Here is a 19,186-nt window from a genome sequence, read left to right as displayed (position 1 = left end):
GATTTGCAAATTTTAATTCATGAGAAAACACAACTCAAAATCAACTCTGGACCGAAGCATAGCCACAACTTGGGCTTAGTTATTTTATTCAGAACTCCAGTACATCAAAGAGACATCTAAATCTCAAGTAGTCTGCAAGTTGCCTGAAACAACAAAATAATTTTTTTATTTTCAAAAAGCAGAAATGCAATTTAACCCAGCCAACCATAGAATTAAACATGTGTTTAACAGTGGGAAAATGGAAAAAGCAACTGTGAAATATGTCTGGCTACCAGCTGTAAAGCTGACTATAAATGCCTTTCTGCTTAAAAACTATTTTAATACTTTGGGGCAAATATTTGTAGTTATTGTTAATAGGGGTGGGAAACTTTGCTCAGGTTGCTCAAATTCCAGACCAGTATTTCTTCAATATTCTAAAATATTTATACCTCCACAGTGTAAGGCATAATGAAAGTCACCTGTCTCACATCTAAGAATAAGCAAACTATCTAGGAAGGACTTGAATGAAATCTACTTAATGGTGCACAGGAAGCCTAACTAACACCTGATCATTTTGCAGTCAATACTGTTCAGGTGTTCAAGATACAGCTAATGGCCCTGAAAAAACAGTGACAGCTTGAAATTCTGGACAAATTTATAATGTCCCCAAATTTTGGCTGGACAAATTTACAATGTCCTCAAATTTTGGCTGGACAAATTCCCAACAGAAAAGAATATTTCTTTCACATTTCCCTGATGGCTTTTTTTCTCCGTGGTTTTCTGTGCCATAGGAGCAACAAATTTTAAGGTAAAAAAAAATAGAAGGGGAAAACTCACAGTTTCTTTTGCTCCTTAGGCTTACAATGAGAATTCCAAGGCCAAGAAAGGTAGAGAAAATTTTCTGCAACAGTAATATTTCAAAAGCCACCTGTTAAGTGACCTAACACACCTTTCATGTCAGTAAATGAGTGTCAACAGATGTGCTTTTTTAACTGAAGAACTTCCGTACCCCCAGTTTACTACACCATACTGACCAGCAATATCAAAAGGTGTCAGTAGAATTATGAAACCCAGGAGAGGCTAACCTAACAGCAACCCAAAAAATTACCTACCTACAGTTTCCTTTTCCAGGAGGGGTACCACAAACCCCCACATCCTCTACACAGAACATATTTTCTCTGTATTTTCCAATAGAAACGCCTTACCTTTAGAATTCTAAGTCAAGCACGCCTCTCGCTATCCCAGCCTCCTGGAAAGACTCTTTCCCTCCCTGCCTGCTCAAGCAGCCTCAGCTTTCCTGCTCTTACACCTGCCTAACTCTTCAAAGACATTTTGACCTGTCAGCTAAACCTCCAGGGCTCTATAGCTTTTGGCTAGTTCTTTTCCCATAAAGACAGTTCAAAAGAATGTATGGGCATTGCCTTAATACTGCTTTGGGTGCACCTGCCTAAAAAGAAAAAAGAACAATCCTCTTCTCTTAGGAAGCAAATACAGGGGGTTAACCAAAAAAGGAAAACTGTGACTATAAGAAAAGTCACAGGTGTAAAGCAGAAAAAAAGCTGAAGGTCAGCACATCTGCCTTGCCTTTTAGGTATCTGGAAATCAAAATGGAAACACACAAAAGTTAGATGCAAGTATTTCCAATTTTGAATTAATAGAAAGGCAAGGAACAGATAAGGAAACATAATGGCTGTAGTATAAAATTTATACTACAGTTAACAAGGAACTCAAGTTGTAACACAGAAATGTTTCACATTAAAAGTAAGAAGAAAGGAAACAGAGGGCCTTAATGAGAAAGAAGAGCAAGCAGTATGCTCTGCTGAACATTTAAATAGTCAGTCTCTCTTGTCTACTGCCTTCATAAAAATGGTGATACCTGATCACAAGTAACTAAATACTAGAGCCTGGGAGTTAAGTTAAATTTACTGCATCTAGAGAGCTAAATGAACAATCCATGAAGTATTAGTGATCGTTTTTGCAAACTGAATATTTTGGAGGTTAGAGAATACCTGAGGGCTGTAGTGGAGAAAACAGAAAATATATCTTTAAATTGGTCAAAAAGGATGATGCAGAGAATCAACAGTGAAAATTATATCCCTGCATAAGAATTAGAGCAAATTATTAAAAAGACAATTTATAAGCATCCAGAAGACATGAAAGCTGCAAAACAAGGGCTAACATGAATTTGCCAAGAACATGCTTCTGTCAAAGCCTCTAACTGAACAGCTTGTTTAACGTTTGCAGCAATAGATCTACTAATTCCCAACCACAGTAAAGCTTATAAAATGTTTAGGTACTGTCCAGTGTTACATTTCCATTAACAATGTCTGGAAAATTAATTATATCATGGCAATGTAATTCAAAACTAAAATCCAGCGGCCATATTAACATCTCATTATCAAGGTGGAAAAGAAGTGGCCATAATTAATTTAATTTATAGCTTAGGAAACAGAATAGAACATATTCATATGAAACTTGCAAGGGCCAACTTAAGTTAAAACAGAACCATCTTGGTAACTAGAGAAATTGTTTTAATAATAATAAATAAAAGTGCAAATTAGTGTAAGAAATCAAATGGAAAAATACAAAAATGAGAAAGAACAACTAGACAGCAAAACAGTGGGAATAGAGCTGGTGATTATAGTTGCAAACTAAGTAGGTATACTGCACTGTGGTACTGTACTAGGAAAAAAAAAACATTTTCAAACTGCAACAGCCTAACAAAATATCAACTATTCTTCTGAAATTTGCCTTGTTCTTATCATTAGGAGGTAGAACACTTAACAACAAAATTTTCACTAATTCATTCTTTACACATCTGAAAAGTGCATACCAATCATCAGAAACAACACACATTTACCTTGAGAAATGTATTTACTTGCCTGTAATATGCTTCTTAGTTCTTATATCTATACACATTACAGATCTATAGTAAATTATTGTTTGAAAATTTGTCCTTGGATGTTCAGAAGAAAAGCCCTTTTGAAATAAAAATTCATCTACATTTTCCCAGACATAACTGTTTCAATGTAATATTTGATAATTTAATATTTGAACATACTCCTTCAATATTTACACTTTCAGTTTCTTAATGCATACTTGAGGTTTCTACTTCTCACATTCTCTATTATGTTTCAGTGGTTGTAGTGAAAACAGGAGGCACTTCTCAGGTGTTCAAATAAACAGCTGTTGACATCAAAATCAAAACTTGAAATTAATATTCCAGATATTAATAAGCACAAGAGAAATTTACTGTAATAAAAAAGTCTCAAAACAAGGTATATCAATTGATACATAGTAGCAATTAATCCTGTCAGAGTCTTACCATTAATTACCGGGGTATAAACAACAATTCCAACCAAGTTAGGATCAGATACTGTTGTGTCCAAAATAAGGCCACCAATACTGAAAACAAAGTACAATATTTAGAATAAGGCAAGCAAGAACATTAAACATAAGATCATTACCTCATTCTGAGCTACAGACTGACATCACTATAGCTATTCATTTATTGAAACAGGCTTATCGTATAATAAAGACCACAGAGTATTAGCCAATTCCTCTACTTTTAAGATTCATAACTTTCATTGGATTAAATAATCGCTTAGATCAGTGCTAAAATTCCAAAGCCTAAATTCTAGAGGCTCTTAATTGTGTCTCTCAAGTACAATCAGGTAAGACACACAGAGATACAGGAGGACTATCAAGATGCTTCCATGCAGCAAGACAAAGAGACCTACCTGCTTATAATCATGGCAGTTATAACAGGCTCCCATCCTGAGTGGAGGACAGTTCTGGTAGCTGGGTGTTTGGCAGCTATGACAATCCCCATTGGAGTCAGAGCCAAAAAAAAGGCACCAACCAAAGGAGATACATAGTAATATGTCTCTAAAATAATAATAAAGAAAAAAAATTATTTTACTCTCCAAATATTCCTACATGTTTTTCTTAATTTAGAATTCTAAAATAAATCATGATCTATGCCTACAACTGAGAAATTTTAATAGTCTTCATTACCATTACACCTGAAGTTTCAACAACTGCACTAAGCAATATGGTTAATATCTGCCATCTGTGATCATTGTCTCTCATCTTCTCAAGGACAGAACCATCAGTACAAAGAAGGAATTTTGAAGAGGATTTTTGTATGATGCTTTGTGATAAAAAATACAGTAAGGATGTAGAATACAAAAGATTCTTTTGTAACTGAAGAAAAAAATTTAAAAGAAACTGAATATAATTAAAATGCATTTTGTTTACATCCAAATTTTTAGCATATGTACACTCCCTTCTTCCCAAAGCAGGCAATATGGTAATCTTTCCAGAAATAGCATATCTAAAAAGATTCAAGCACAATGTGCAAAACTGAGACATTTATATCAGTAGCTCAGTTGTTTCATAGCCACTCTGAGTCTGAGAATTAACAGGCAATTCTGCTGCCTGCCCCTACCCATGACAATTCCATCCTATTTCATAGGAATACAACTGCAAACACTGCTGAGTACCACCATAAAGCTGAGACTGTAAAGTGAACAGCTGCTTCCACAGAAAGAACACTACTTTTTTCTGATCACTTTGTTTTATAACCCTATCCTCACAGATGTGACTACAGTGATCCAAGACTTCCTAATACAACAGTGAGGTAAATAATGGAAAATTTCTCCAAATGGCAAATATATATGTATAAACTGTGCAAATGTTCTATTTTTAAATATTTTTTTATGAGAAGTGTGGTTGTGTACCTAATGCTAAAACACATTTTGTCGAAACCTTCAAAATTTAGACAAATCTTACAGCAAAATATATTTTAAATTAACAGGTTGAAAGAATTAATAAAGAACACACAAACACTACCAAAGAGTTGATATATAAAAAAATATCCTCACCCATGCGTTATGGCTTATTGCAATGGCTGCAAATCCAAGCAATTATTACTTTGATGTTACCTTAGTAGATCTCCTGAAAGAACTGCTGTAGAATTTTCAGAAGTTACTACACTTCTGCACTAACAACCTCTGCAGCAGAGCCAGAGGTGTAAGGTAACTTACATAACATAGTAAGTTATGTTTCCCTGGGCAAACGAAAAGTAGAAAGCTATTAGAGTGAGAACAAGACAAAGCCCAAGAGAGAAGTCATTTTTCCCTGTCCTTATCTAATTATTCTGCAGTGTATTACCTCCCTCTTCCTTTATGGGGCCTTTTTTTCCTCCTTTCACCTCTTTTTGTGACCTAAGAGGTGGACCATGAGAGTACTCAGCTCCAGTCTAACTCTTGGGAACAGTGAGAGACATTTTTTTTTTAATCTATGGCAGACTCTACTGGTAGAACATCTTACTACAAAAATCTGAAAAGATGAACCTTGAGCTGCATCTTTAAATGAAGGATAAACATCTTCCTCTTCATATTTAAGTCACAGAAGAACCAAATGCATTTTACAATAGCGGAAGAATGGGAAGAGAAAATAAATAAATTCTCTTTTAGGGCTCATTTCACTCCATTTTTGTTAGATTTATAGCAGGCGCTTCCATGGGAAAAGGCATCTTGCTCAAATAATGAAGCCTCTAGTAGAAATTAGTGGTAAACTGGAAATGTACTGCTTCAAAACAACTGCTAAAAACCTGAAAACAATAATGTGAATCACACAATTTGTCTTCTCAACCTGGATCAAATATATATGAGAGCTAAATGCATATTCTGTGAGGAAAATTGAAAGCTTTAAAGAAGTTTCCAAATCACGACTGACAAATAATAGGCAACACAGACCTCCACATTTAATTTACTGAGTGTTCCTCTTCCAGAGCACTCCTTGTGCTCTGTTGGAGGGAATGTGCCAGGTCCCAGTGACAGTCCTGAGGAGCCCTCTAGTGCTTTCCCCCAGCTATTCACCAAGGATTCACAGCTCTTTTCCGAGAGCTGTTAAGAAATGTTAAGTTTTCACTATTTAAATCCCCGTGTTTGATAACTTTGTCACTATTTTTAAAGCACTTAGATGAACCTTTAAGAAAGTATATATATGATGGTGGCCAAACAGGGTGTTTCATTTGGCTCTGGCTTGGGTAAAAATGCTTTCCCCTGTCTCTTCAGGGTATCCCATAAAGTATTGTATCAACCCAAAGGCCGTACACCTCTGTAATAGACAAACATAAAGCTTGTACACAAATAATTTCCATCCTTGCAGACTTGTTGTCTGAAAACAACTCATCCCTTGCAGAGAGCAGCCATAAACTTATTTTGTTTCAGACCGTTTCATTAGTTAGGCTAATAAAGCACAGGGGAAACAGTTAATTCTGAACACAGTTCAGAAGTGAATCCCACCAGTTTCATCACTACCCTATAAACTGAAGATTTCTTTTTAACTTTCCCATTGTGATTCGTATTTTAGCATTGAGAAGGCATGGAAACAATAGAAAGAACATCAGAATATCTGTGCTGGATGAGGCACAGTTCTCATCTAGTCTAGTATCCTTTGTCAGACTATGGTCAACAGTTCAATTATGGAGAGAAGAAAAGAAAAATGACAGGTTTAGAGTAATGCTTCTTTCAGCATGCTCTGCCAGTTTCTGCTGTGGTTTGCATCAGGGATTCCATCTCTCAAGTCTCTCCATCTGTCTGGTCAATGCTCCTCAAAGGGTTCCTCTCTGACTGGTTTATCCAAAGTTTTCTAAAATCACTCTGGTGATTTTAGAAATAATAAAATAAATAAATAAAATCCTCTTAATAGATCACAACAGTAAGTTTCACATCCCACTCGTGTATTGTGTAAAAAAATTTATTTAACTTTTTTTAACCTGTTGCCTAATCATTCTCTGAATGCCTCTTGCCTGCAATTGACAACTTGATCTACCTCCCCTGAGCTGAGGGTGCTCCACACTTTTATTCCTTGTTATTGTTTCAATGTTCAAACACATGCATCTTGGAGACCACCTGTTTCCAAAGATTTCATGGCAAGTCTTTTCTTTAGAAAAACTTTCTTGTTTCCAAAACAAAAAAAAAATACAAAGACATTGAAAAAAATACAAAGAGCAGAATGAGTCGTGTTAATGGTAACTGGATTATTACACACTTGACCAAAAGAGAAGTATTTCCAGAAGACATTATAGACAGAAAACTGGGAGTAACTCTTGAAAGCATACTGATTGTTACCCCTACACGTGTGGGATCTGCTTTCCAGCTGCAGTGGGAGAGCAAAATGTGAGTGGTCATGACAGCTATTAAAGCAGCAAAGGATCGCTTCAAACTGCACACACTTCTTTTTTTTTTATTCCTCTGAGACACATTAGAATACCTGTATCTAGAAATGTAAATTTCTGGAAATGTGTCAAAGGAAGAAAAAAGTCCAAGTTTCTTTATCCATCCTTTTTTGAGGGTTGAGTGTTTTTTGTTTAGCTTGACAGATTAACAGGAGTTATTGGAGTTTTTGTTATTGGAGTTTTTCTCATCAAAAGAAAAGAAAGAAGAGATGCTAAAAATATCTTCATTAATTTTCACTGCAAATTTACAAACTTCCTTAAAAGAAGCATTTAAAAGAAGTATTTGAGAAAGACAGTTATTAGAATATAATATGAAGGATTTAAATATAGTTATGAAACAAAAAATACTATTTAAGTTTTAACAAAATACTTCTTTTGCACACTGATACATTTAAGTTGACATCATGACAACACTTTCTAAACAAGAAAAACTAAACCTGGAAAAAAAAAACAAAACTGCAAGTCACATCATAGTAGCTTGAGTCTTATTAGATACTTTTTCTGGCTGATGTTGTAATAAAGAAAATTGTTGTAAATATGAAAAGGTTTGGACAATGAGCTCTAAAGACTATATGTGATAATATCAGCATCTCTAGTAAGTTATGGACAACACAATATTTTATCTGTGGTATATTATACTATAATTCCCTACAATTATGTTTTTTAAAACACAATAAATTTTTAATAGTTTCTATGGAATCAGTTAGTTGCAGCAATTATTTCATTTTTGAATAAGGCTCTTAACAGTCTTTTCCCACTGTGAGAAAATGTTTTCACATTATTTGTTTCTTCTTTGTATTTCACATGTAGATTGCCTGCGATATTGTCAGTCTTTCAAATATTCCTAGATTGTGTCAAAGTTCAGGTTACTGACTTCTATGATTTATTTTTAAAAAGGGAAAAAAAATCATGGCACTCTAAGATTTACCATTTAATGGTATAAATGCTGACAAAAAAATAATTCAGACTAAAAGGTTTGCTGAACCTCTCCCTCCCAGCCTTCTCCCCACCCTCCTAAACCCACAAATGTTCCTGGGGAGTCATACACATTTAAAAGCACACTTACCAAGGCAAGTATACAGACCCTGACTTATCCATGCTAATATGGCAAGGGTGATGAGATCTCCAAAACTTGCTGCTATAGGAGTGGCAACGTTGTCAGGATTAATACCAGTCTTCTTGGATCCAACAATAACTCCAACCATTATTACTCCTAAATTAAACAAAGAAGACAGACACCAGGAAATTCTCTAAAGAAAGAACTGGCATGATCCTGTAGGGTCACAATATTTCAAAGGCAACTATTTCACGTGTAGGAGGACAAAGCTTATAAAGTAATTTCCTGTACTGACCCATCACCAAAAACCAAAGTTTCACTGCATGTCCAAATCATACATGAGAAGTGTAAAACATGCACTCATGTTCCACAGTTCTCTTGCTGCCCTTAATTCTGCACATGATCAAACTCAGTGGCTTTCTAGTCTCTAAAAAACGTGTGCTCTTAATTCCATGCAAAACTTTAACTATTTTGTAATTTTTACGTTAGTAAGCATAGCAAAGCAGTAAAACAAGGAAGTTATCCATTTTACTTGACTTACTATTCTTAAGACTACTGACCATGTATTTTCATCAAGAACATGTCACAGTACAGGCACTTTCCTCCTCCCCTTCATGTCCATTAAGTACAACATTTTATGGTTAAATGTTTCCTGACCATCAGGAAGAGAATTAAACTCATCATGCCATATTGTTCCAGACAGACACTGGCACTGTTTGTAGAGCTGGACTTGAACTTGCTCCAAACCCTTCAAATAATGAGCCAAATTGTTCACTTCAGCCACAAAGCAGAGCACAAACTAACACACAAGCAGCATGGGCAACCTAGAACTCTGAATTCAGTTAAACTAACATCCAAGATCACTTGCGTGTAATTATAAACAAGTTTTACCTGCTTAGTACTACCTCACTTTGTACTTGGTATATTAATGAATATAGAAGGCAGGGGGAGAAGTTCAGCATCATAGCAGGTGAAGTCTCAAGACCACACTTTTTTGTTTAGATATGCTGAGGAGGTCACACAAATCAAAAGCTTTGCAAAGACTGACAGGAGAAGAATGCAACATGCCCACCTATATGGAAATTGCAAAATGGCATCATTCTCAGCTGGTTTTCAGACGTACTGTACCTTACTGGATTGAAATTTTAAAGGAATAGCAACATAAGACCCATTCTGCATCCACAGAAAAATAAATACCACGAAGTAACACATGCCCCCCATTTACCTTGCAAAAGAGAAGCTATGAAGGCAGTTGCTACACTGCTAGAACACAAAAGGACTGAATGATCAAAGCGGTATTTGCCCTCCGGAATCCAGCCCAATACTACTGCTGCCACTGCTGCCAGAAAACCAACTACTGTTGCCTGAACCTGGAAAAGAAAGTGAATTAATAAAGTAATTGACAGACTTAGGAGGACCACAGAATCATTTTCTGCTAGCCTTTCCTCCTATCTACATTAACATGCCAGGTATAACAGGAGCATGCTCATCTATTTTGTAGAAAGGATAACAAACTTGGATGATGAAAAGAAAAATCTTAGGCCAGCAGAAGAGGCTTTACCATCATTTTACAGACTCCAGAATAGCAAAAGTAAAATCAGGAATAGGAGCTCAGGATTTACAAGAAGCCAATGCCTAAAGAAGCTTCTAAACCACTTAAAGCAGGGAAGTCACAAGATAAATATTTCACCTGTGTTTTAGGAATGTCACATTATAACTTATGAATAAGAAATAGCTCTCAAGAAACAGCTGCTTTGGAGAGCATGCACTCCTTTCCTCAAATGACCCAGCTATTTAAATATTGTTTATTATCCAAAAGCTCTATCCCACACTTCCTTTAAACATTTAATCCAATGCAAATATGGTACTAGAAACATTTGAAAGATCAAATTTAAAAGGCTTTGCTGAATCTGAAATTTTTCTCTAATCACCCTCAGATTCTTTCTCAGGAAAAATGATAAAGGAAATACCCTTGGTGCAGTCACAAATAATACTTTAGTTCTTTTTCTAATAAATATAACCTCATAATGTTTTAGAGAAGAGCCAGTGTAGTAGAGCTGCTTTCCCATTAACACTGTTCATCTCCACACTTAACAGTGTTTGTGATTTAACTTTTTGCATAAACTTCACTCACTTACAAGAGTTAATCCAATAAACCCATTATATTTACCTGTTTTAAGGCCAAATTGCCAATTATTAGGTTCCATTTCTCAATGGGAGAATCCATTTTTCCAATATTTACCTATCAAAATCAGAAGAGAAAGACAGACATTTGGGATTAAAGTGGTATTATTTGAAAATACCCAGGAATGATTCAGCCAATAGAACAAAACATTTTGATTAAAAACCAGATCTATCTTTAAAAAGTCAAACATTGCGTTTGATTTTACATCATACTTGCAGTATCCTTCGAAAAGCAGCTAAATTTGATGGAGTTTTACATAGTAACTTATTTAACATTAGCTTGCTCCACAAGATATAAGAGCCATCCTGCATTCCTGGAATGTCCAAGCACCACCAGTGATTAGATCAGAGGCTGGAAGATCCCTTTAGACTGAGCTTGTTTCTATGGTGCTTAAATTCTGAAAATAAGAAATGCTAGAATCTAATACTGTTTAGCATTCTAACTTTTCATTTATACAGAACTGCTAGAGATTTCTGATGCTATAAATTATGTAAGTCCAGTATTAAGGTAGTAGCTGAAAGCTAGCAAATAAATTATTCCAACAAATTTAAAAGTACATACACACCTTTATATAATGTATTTCCTACTTTTGCTTTTTTTGCGTTAGAGGACAAGATTTGATGAACAATACAAACCACTGCAGTATGTCTGCGTTTAAAATAACTTAATTTTTGAGATAACAGAACATTTTTTACATGTTGAGCATAAATTTTAGTGGCTTTTCCTATACAATACTAATTTATAAGGTGATATACTTCTCAAAAAATAAAAGTACTTCATTGATATATTTTTCATCTTTTGGTAATTCCTTTTCAGTAGATTTCAATTCAATTTCTTTTCCATTTTGTGATAGTAGTAATTTTAAAGGAACAAAGTATTAAGAGATATGCTAATTTAAGAACAGAAATATAATGAGGCACTTTATCTCAATCACACTATAAATATTTTATAATGTTCAAACTACAGTGAAAGCTCTGCAAATACATCCAGTAAGTTTAGGTAGTACAGCAGCTGTTTCAGGAACTGCTGATAAGAATGTCCATTGCATTCTTCTTAAATATATATATAGTAAATGAACAAAATGGCAGGCTGTTGAGAGTTTCACTTCTTCTCTCCTTTGAAAAAGTTTTGGAAAAGTATCCCAAAGATCCCTGTTAAAAAAAGCAATCTTGCAAAATGCTTAATCCTAAAGGTGAGCTCCTGCCAAATGCCACAGCTCTTCTTTCTCCTACTGTCACCTACACATTCACATTTTCTTTCTTGAACCAGCTCCATGAGTGAGTTCATTGCACCAAAAATTTGCTGATTTGATGGAAAACATTTTTATTCAGGGAGTGAAAAGGTGTCTGTAGAGCAATCTGATCCATCACATCCACTCATGTAACCTTGCACAAGTGTCTCAGGGTTTGGAAGGGAGAAAGAGCAGGACCACTTCTTGCAGCTGCAAATTTCTATAAACTGAGATCAAGTTTAGTATGATACTGTGAAATAGATGGACCTAAACAAAAGGTTTGTCAAATCATACTGCTAATGCTTAACAATGAGAACACACAGTTGAACAAGAGTCTGCACAAATTTACAGGAATGACTGAATAAGCGGTGTTTTGGCATTGGTGGTTTGTTATGTCTTTGGGGGTTTTTGCTATTGTTGCTCTTTAAAAATGAAAAAGGAATATAGAGAAGAGACAGCAGTGTGACTTGAGACAATAAGAATGACCCAAGGAACAGACGAAAGCTGAAGAACTGAAGGACACAAACCACAATATAAATATTGTGCTTGAATGGGCAGTTGACCTAAGTGTGCCTCCCACAGTTATGCCAGCACAGCAGAGGGCAGAGGCAGAAGGGCTTACAGAAGGTTCTACAGAGGCAGAACTCCGGAAGCACCTTTTTGCTCTTTGCTGTCTGTATTCTACATATGAAGTAACTTCTGGTGGGATAAAAATAATGTTTTAAAAAAGTATGCTGTTAAGATTGCCAGGGTATGGAAAGTTCACACTAACTAACACCAAAGGGAAGTACAAGCTATACCCTGGGACAGATGAAAAACATGATCTTGAGACAGATTTAGTGAAATAAGTGATTCTAAAGTGGATGGGAAATTGTGAGTGATCAGTAAGACACAGCTAAAGGAGAAATTTGGGCAGCAAGATGAAGGAAAGTGACAGGACAACGCTAGAAACTGATGTACTATGGATATTTGCTAAGAAGACACTACTTTTTCGCTGACTACATGATTAACCATGAAGTAAATATAATTCATTTACAGCCCCAAGAGCACAGACACGTCTGCAAATTCAGATGCAATAATAAGCTAAGTGAGCAAGCAGGACACTAATTAACTGCAATGCTGAACTCATGTCAGAAATTTCCTCCTCAAAAGGTAAAGCTGGTCACAGGGGCACCGTCTAGCTTTTACTTAAAGACAGGTGTCTGCTGGGGAGCCAGAAAGGGCAAATGTAGGCCAGAGAGGGGAAGATCAATCAGGCAAATGGGTTCCAAATAACTGTTTAGATATACTCTGAATTAATGTTCTCCTCCTGTTCTCACCTGGGATGAGGATGACAGGACCAAAGGCTGAGTGGCTGAAGAGAGTAGGGGTAAATGAAATCAATGGGAAGAATGCAAAACTCAGAATGACCTCTTTCTGAGAGAACTGGCATGTAAATTGCAGGTCTAGCAGTAAGCCATGACCTGTAACAGGTCTCCACAGCTTTGGTTTGGGGTTTTATTTATTTGGTTGGGTTTTTGAGGGTTTTTTTTAACATAAAAAACTTAAATATAATTTTGTTAGCATACCCTTGATAATGAATTATGTATACTGTTCTTATCTTGTACAGGATTGTTCTCTTAGTTTATCCACTGAACAAGCAGCCTGTGTTGTGGAAACTCCAGTATCCTTCATCTGTGTGTCAGAGGGGAATCAGCTCCTGTCTTGGTAACAGCTGGTGGATAATAAGGACCTAGGTCAGGAGTCACAGTGCAGAGAAAGGGTCTGTGTGACCCTTTTCCAAACATCCCCTGAGCTGTGACGTTCACAAATGTGATGGCACTGGTGAGGACGGGGCATTCAGTCACTGATGGACCCAGACAAGTTCTGGATTTGTGATCTGGCAGAGGTCATAAGCTCAACTGAGATACAGAATTAAAGATCACGTTAACCTAAGCAGAAGTGGTGAAGTGTATTCTGGCCTTCTTCATTTTAAGCCTTCAGTAAGGCACTGGTAAAGCTTGGACTTGGTGTATTTTTCACTATGCAATACAAGTATTTTTAATCCTCAGACCACAAACTGTACCAGTCAGAAACAAATTAAGCAACAGGTCAACAAAAACCAAAAGGTAAAGTAATAGACAAAAGCATTCATGCCAGACAGTAAAGGCAGTAAGGTTTAAACACAAAATACTGTTAAGAAACAGTAAGAATTCTCAGAAGAGAAAGAGCAATAAAATCAAACAGAAAACAAGACTGAATTACTAAGGATGATGTTGATAAAGATACAATAGAACATGTCAATCCTTACGTATGAAAGTAATCAATTTCAGTAATGGGCATGAACAAGCAAACCCTCACAGGACTGCCAAGGCTATGTCCATCACAGTGTGCATTCAGGCAACAACCCAGTAGAATGTGGCAATGACATTTATTAATGACACAACACTGGGAGACCTTGTCAATACAAAACATTGTAATACAATACAAAAACTGAATGTCCTTGAGGGTTACAGCAGCAAAAAAAGGCTGATAAAATTCAGCAGTAGAAATGCAAGGTCATGCACTTATAGACTAATAATATTGCTGCCAGAAGATGGGAGTGACAGCTGGAAAAGAACAAAAGCATAAATAATAGGGCACAGCCATTGATCACAAAGGTTTAAAGGTAACTCTTCTAGGCAAGAAAGTACATAACACCCTAGAAAGTTTCAAGAGCCATATTCTACAAAGACATAGTAAAATCTCATCTGGAGTTGTGTACACCTTTGACTAGACGTGTACTAGAAAAATTCATTTAAGTAGGAAGAGGCAGAGTGGGGCCTTGCTGCAGAACAGAAGCACTGCATTAGGCAGTCTTAGAGAGATGCCCAGTGCGGCTATCAGAAATAGCCTAGCCACATTATGAGACTGATCTAATCACTAGTTATTTGCACACACACAAAAGATATACAGGAAGACAATCTGGCTTACTTAGACTAGAAAAATGAAGGGATATAACATCCCCTGCAATGTAAAAAAACAGCTATAAAAATACATGAGAAAGAACACACAGAAAAAACCTAATTATGCTACATTACAGTGTTGGTACACACAAAAAATAAGCAAACACCAAAAAAACACAAAACAACCTCACCACAACAAAAATAAATAAATTTGTTTAGCCAGAAAGCTAAAAATGTGCTTAAAACACAAACTTTTTTTAGCCTATTTGAAATCCCTCAAGGTCAAAGATCTCTCAATACACCTATAAATCTCAAAAATCTGCTTTATCTGTTCTGAATGATGAGTTGGAAGAGACTTTAGAAGTGAAGCTTTGATGTGTGGAAACAAGAGTCACCTTTTTAACTCTGCCAACTTAATAACATTTAAACTGTCCCATAACAGCCAGATGAATTCATAAACATAAAGCACTCATGTCTCAAAGATTTGTTTCCTTTGTGAAATGTTTTAAACATGTATCCGAAGAGTGAAGAGGAAGAGAAAGTTACTTACAGCAGTTGACAGCCGGGATGCCAAGGTCATTTCCAAATTTCCTTTGAGACCAAGAAGTGCAGGAACCAAGATAAAGACTTCAGTAACATTCTTGAACACATCCCAGTGCTATACAAATGATACAGTGGGAAACATTTAACTGAAAAATTCTCTTTAGACCATCCACAAATTATTCAAAACATTCTGTAAATCGTAACTTAACCCTCTAAAGGAATTTAATATTTTTGTATTAGACCTAAAAGTCTGAAGTCAGAACTGTTACCTATTTAGATAGAATAGATACATGACTGCATATTACTACTTCAAAGATGAGAAGGCTATAAGCAAGAGGTATAATACTTTACCTTAAAATAAATGTAGTTTAAAAAAGATGTCATTAATTTGAATATTTGTTTTTCATTATTTAAAATAGTCCCAGATACTATCACTGCTCTTGAATTCTGCTCTTAATTTTCAATATTTTCATCTTTTCCTTTCAAGCTGTGTAGAAACCTCACATAAAACCAGCAAGGATTTAATTGTCATATGAACAATTGACAAATAGAGCCTGTAAGTAAAAAAGCTTGTCTATTATTTTATCTCTAAGTGTGAAATTTACAGGGGCACAGCTTTCCAAAACCCAGATTTTTTAAAGACAATTATTTTCCTTTTTTGTGCACCAAGTTCTCAGCCCTGCAATGCTATGCTACTTTGTATGTCTTGTCAACCCATGTATTTAATTTGTCATAATTTACCAACTCTAACTAAACTAACAAAAGTGTAAATTGTCTTTTTATTCAGGGATGTGCAATAATTTAAATTATTATTTTAATGAAAATAAAACTATTCAATTAAAGCATCTGTACAAAGAATAAATTTGTAAGATATGCATGAACAAAGCACCAGACTGGTGTCAAACAGCCCAAGGAAGCAGTAAAGTTTGTATGTGAAATTTTATTTACTTTTTTCTGAGGTAACAAAATCTCTTTCCATTTCAACTGATTGAAGTCCAAATTTCCTTTACTTTCTCAAGATTTTGAGTGACAAAGATTGTCACCTCTTCCTCCTATTTTAATTAACTTTGTAAACTCTTTAAGTGCAGCTAAAGAAATTCCTATATCTGAGCGAAGGAAAACCAAACAGAAGTGGGGAAATCCACACAGATTAATTTATGTATTGTATTTCTGTTTAAATATTGTGCTTATTTCAAACGTTTTTAATAAGTTCATAGTTGCAGAACCACACACAGATCTAATTACATCTCAATATTGCAGACATCTACAATGTCACATGTTAGAACTACAGACCTCCCTGACTACCGGTTAAAAAAGTCTTACAAAGCAAATACCAACCTGTACAATATCCAAAACCATGCCAGCAGAAACAGTTCCAAACCCTGCCAGCAAAAAAGGTACGAGTATCTGCAGTGCCATAATACTGCTCGATTCTTTGGGTTGTTTTCTACTTCCTTCCACAATGACATCCTCATTACTGTCACTAGAGAGAGTGTCATCCTGCAACATGGCATCTGTTTCTGAAGTGTCCATTCCATCACAGTAATTGTAACTGGTAAAATCATCATATTTAGGGCTACAGCTGGATGAGTTGTGTCCATTGCTACCATGAAAGCTTGCTTCTGAGAAGTGATGGTACTCTGTGTGTGGTTCGGACCTGACATTAAAATTGTGTCCTGCTGGTTGCAATCCATCTTGCCAGACACCATTCACCTTTTTGTGTCTTTCTTCTTGGTTTATTTGGTAAACAACAGGAACCATACTTAAAAGCAGCCTCAAAAATTTATCAGACTGAATTGTATTAAAATTTATGGTCCAGTTTACAAAGCCTTCTCTGTCATGGACTTTGCTATTTGTTTTGGAGATAGTAGATCTGCCTTTACAGTTAGTCATAGTGCTACAGAAGTATGGGTTGAAAAGCACTTTGTTCTTCAGATGTCAGCCAAGAAATCTTGCAGGTGAGTCACCAAGTGCCACACTTACATGTGGACCAAAATGTTCCTTTTTTGCAAGCAAAAGTGTTTTTCCATTGCTCTCAAATCTTCAACAATTCCATAAGCAAGAGTGGATCTGCAAAAAAAGTAGAAAGTATATATTTACTTCTAAAAAATTTTAACTCTATAGAATACACAAGATATTGGTTTAATTTTTCAGATCACAATCTTTTTTCTTTACCATGATTTAAGGTGAAGTTATTTCTACTTTGACATTTCCATCATGGTAAGAAAATAAACAATGATGTACTGACAGTCTCAAGTCATTTCACATTCCCTTCATCAGAAGCCACTTTATGTTCCTTTTCTTCAATCTTCATGTTGTGGTAATAATTGTAGCAATTTATTAAAAAAACAGTTCTAATTTGACTCAAACCTTTGCTGACTTTGGTATTTATTACTAAACTCGATAAATACAAGTAAATGATTGGCATAAACAGAGAAACAATGGTCAGGGAGACTGCACCAGCATGATGTAGGATAACACAATTCCACATGAGTTTGTATCCATGCAAAGCTGTGAAAATATATATTTTTACAGACTGCAGGAAATGAAAATATTTTAGAGCTGGAGGACTTTTAATCTGCTTTTCCTAAGAAACTCAGCTTCCTATGATCATATCTTTTATGTTATGATTCCTATACTTCCCTCTGTTCCAAAGATTTTAAGTCATCCAGTATTTTTAGAGCCATTTCAGATAGACTTTACAGGGAGTGGAGATGTCAAAGCTTTTAGCAACTAATAGCCTTGTAAGAGATCCAGGTTTGTGCCTTTGCTGTTAGGTGTCTTCAAACATGAGCTAACTCACTCCAATATGGCCAGAGCAAGTCCACTTCAAAATTCCTGCTGCTCACGGAACTAATAGATCTGGGTTTTTTGAGTAACAAGACTCAGAAGCAACATGATGATTTTCCCTCTACCATTTACTTTATCCAAGAAAGCTCTGACCAAGAAACAAATATTTTTAAAATGACAATGAAATGTATGGCTTGATCTAGAAAGAAGCCAAGTTTTGCAAGACACAGCAATCTTTTTTTCCACAAGACCAACAGAGGAATTTAAGTAACCAAGATTCCTGCAATCTTTTGCCACTCTGTAGCAGATTGTGCTTTGTGGAATCTTTCCCTTTCAGGGCATAAATATCTCCTAGGCCTAAATTCTGGTTTCCATACATTTTAATTAGGAATAACAAAACAACTTTTGCTGCTATCCTGGAGCAGCTCTAACCACAGGTCAAAATGGTGCTCCGTTACATGCTACAGAAAACCAGAACAAGAAGAAGAAATTGAAGGATTTCACTTCACTCCCAGGAAAATGCATCGATAGAATTTTCTGACAGCTGTAGCAATGCAGAGTCTGGCTCTCACTGAGTTTCTCCCATATGTCCTCCAGTCGCATCACAAGAGTGCTAGACCAGTGACTCATGGAAATTATTCACTGCTCTGGAACCCCGGCCAAAAATATTTGGGTTAATTATCCATATATTTTTTAACATATGGATTGTTCTCCTTTTAATTTTTTTTATTGGGTTTTTAAAGAAATTAATCCTTTGATAAGACTGTGGTTTCATTTAATATAAGAAAGTATTAAGAAATAGAAATCATACATAAAAGGGAAAAAAAAGGGGAACAGAAAAATTATTTGGTCAAGTTCCAAATGGAGGAAGGGCTAGCGTGGATGGCTAGCAATGGAATAATACAAAGCAGTTTGGATGACAGCCATTTATGTTTTTCCTACCACAAAGACTTAGCATGACAAAATGCGAACTTAGTGATAAATGCTGGAAAATGAGAATTTAAGAAGATAAACTGAAAACCACAGAACCATAAAATTGTTTAGATTGGAAAAGTATTGTATAGTACAATATATAGGAAAGAGTAATTGTTCCTTCAGAGCATACAGAGAGAAGATAACTATGAACCCTTCTAAATGTAACTAAATGTAACTCATTTCTAAACATGTGTTCCAACAAAAATAATTTTCTAAATGTCATCTGGTGCAATATTTACATCCTAAGTTACAG

At 35.6% G+C, this 19,186-nt stretch overlaps 1 protein-coding gene across 1 annotated transcript in view; it reads right to left on the bottom strand.

Annotated features, from left to right (window-relative positions):
- Nucleotides 1-19,186, bottom strand: part of SLC41A2 (solute carrier family 41 member 2) — a 42,972-nt gene that overhangs the window by 19,364 nt on the left and 4,422 nt on the right. The window contains exons 2-8 of the mRNA XM_064420462.1: nt 16,507-17,238; nt 15,176-15,283; nt 10,456-10,527; nt 9,511-9,655; nt 8,295-8,441; nt 3,720-3,867; nt 3,305-3,384 (exon numbers count right to left, since the gene is read on the bottom strand). Of these exons, the coding sequence (XP_064276532.1) occupies nt 3,305-3,384; nt 3,720-3,867; nt 8,295-8,441; nt 9,511-9,655; nt 10,456-10,527; nt 15,176-15,283; nt 16,507-17,061 (1,255 nt within the window). The 5' untranslated portion in view covers nt 17,062-17,238. The remainder of the gene's footprint in view (nt 1-3,304; nt 3,385-3,719; nt 3,868-8,294; nt 8,442-9,510; nt 9,656-10,455; nt 10,528-15,175; nt 15,284-16,506; nt 17,239-19,186) is intronic.

Source organism: Passer domesticus, chromosome 5, assembly GCF_036417665.1.
Source record: "Passer domesticus isolate bPasDom1 chromosome 5, bPasDom1.hap1, whole genome shotgun sequence".
NCBI classification, from domain to species: domain Eukaryota; kingdom Metazoa; phylum Chordata; class Aves; order Passeriformes; family Passeridae; genus Passer; species Passer domesticus.
The sequence above is the reverse complement of the archived record's forward strand: the minus strand, read 5'-3'. Positions and strand labels throughout refer to the sequence as shown.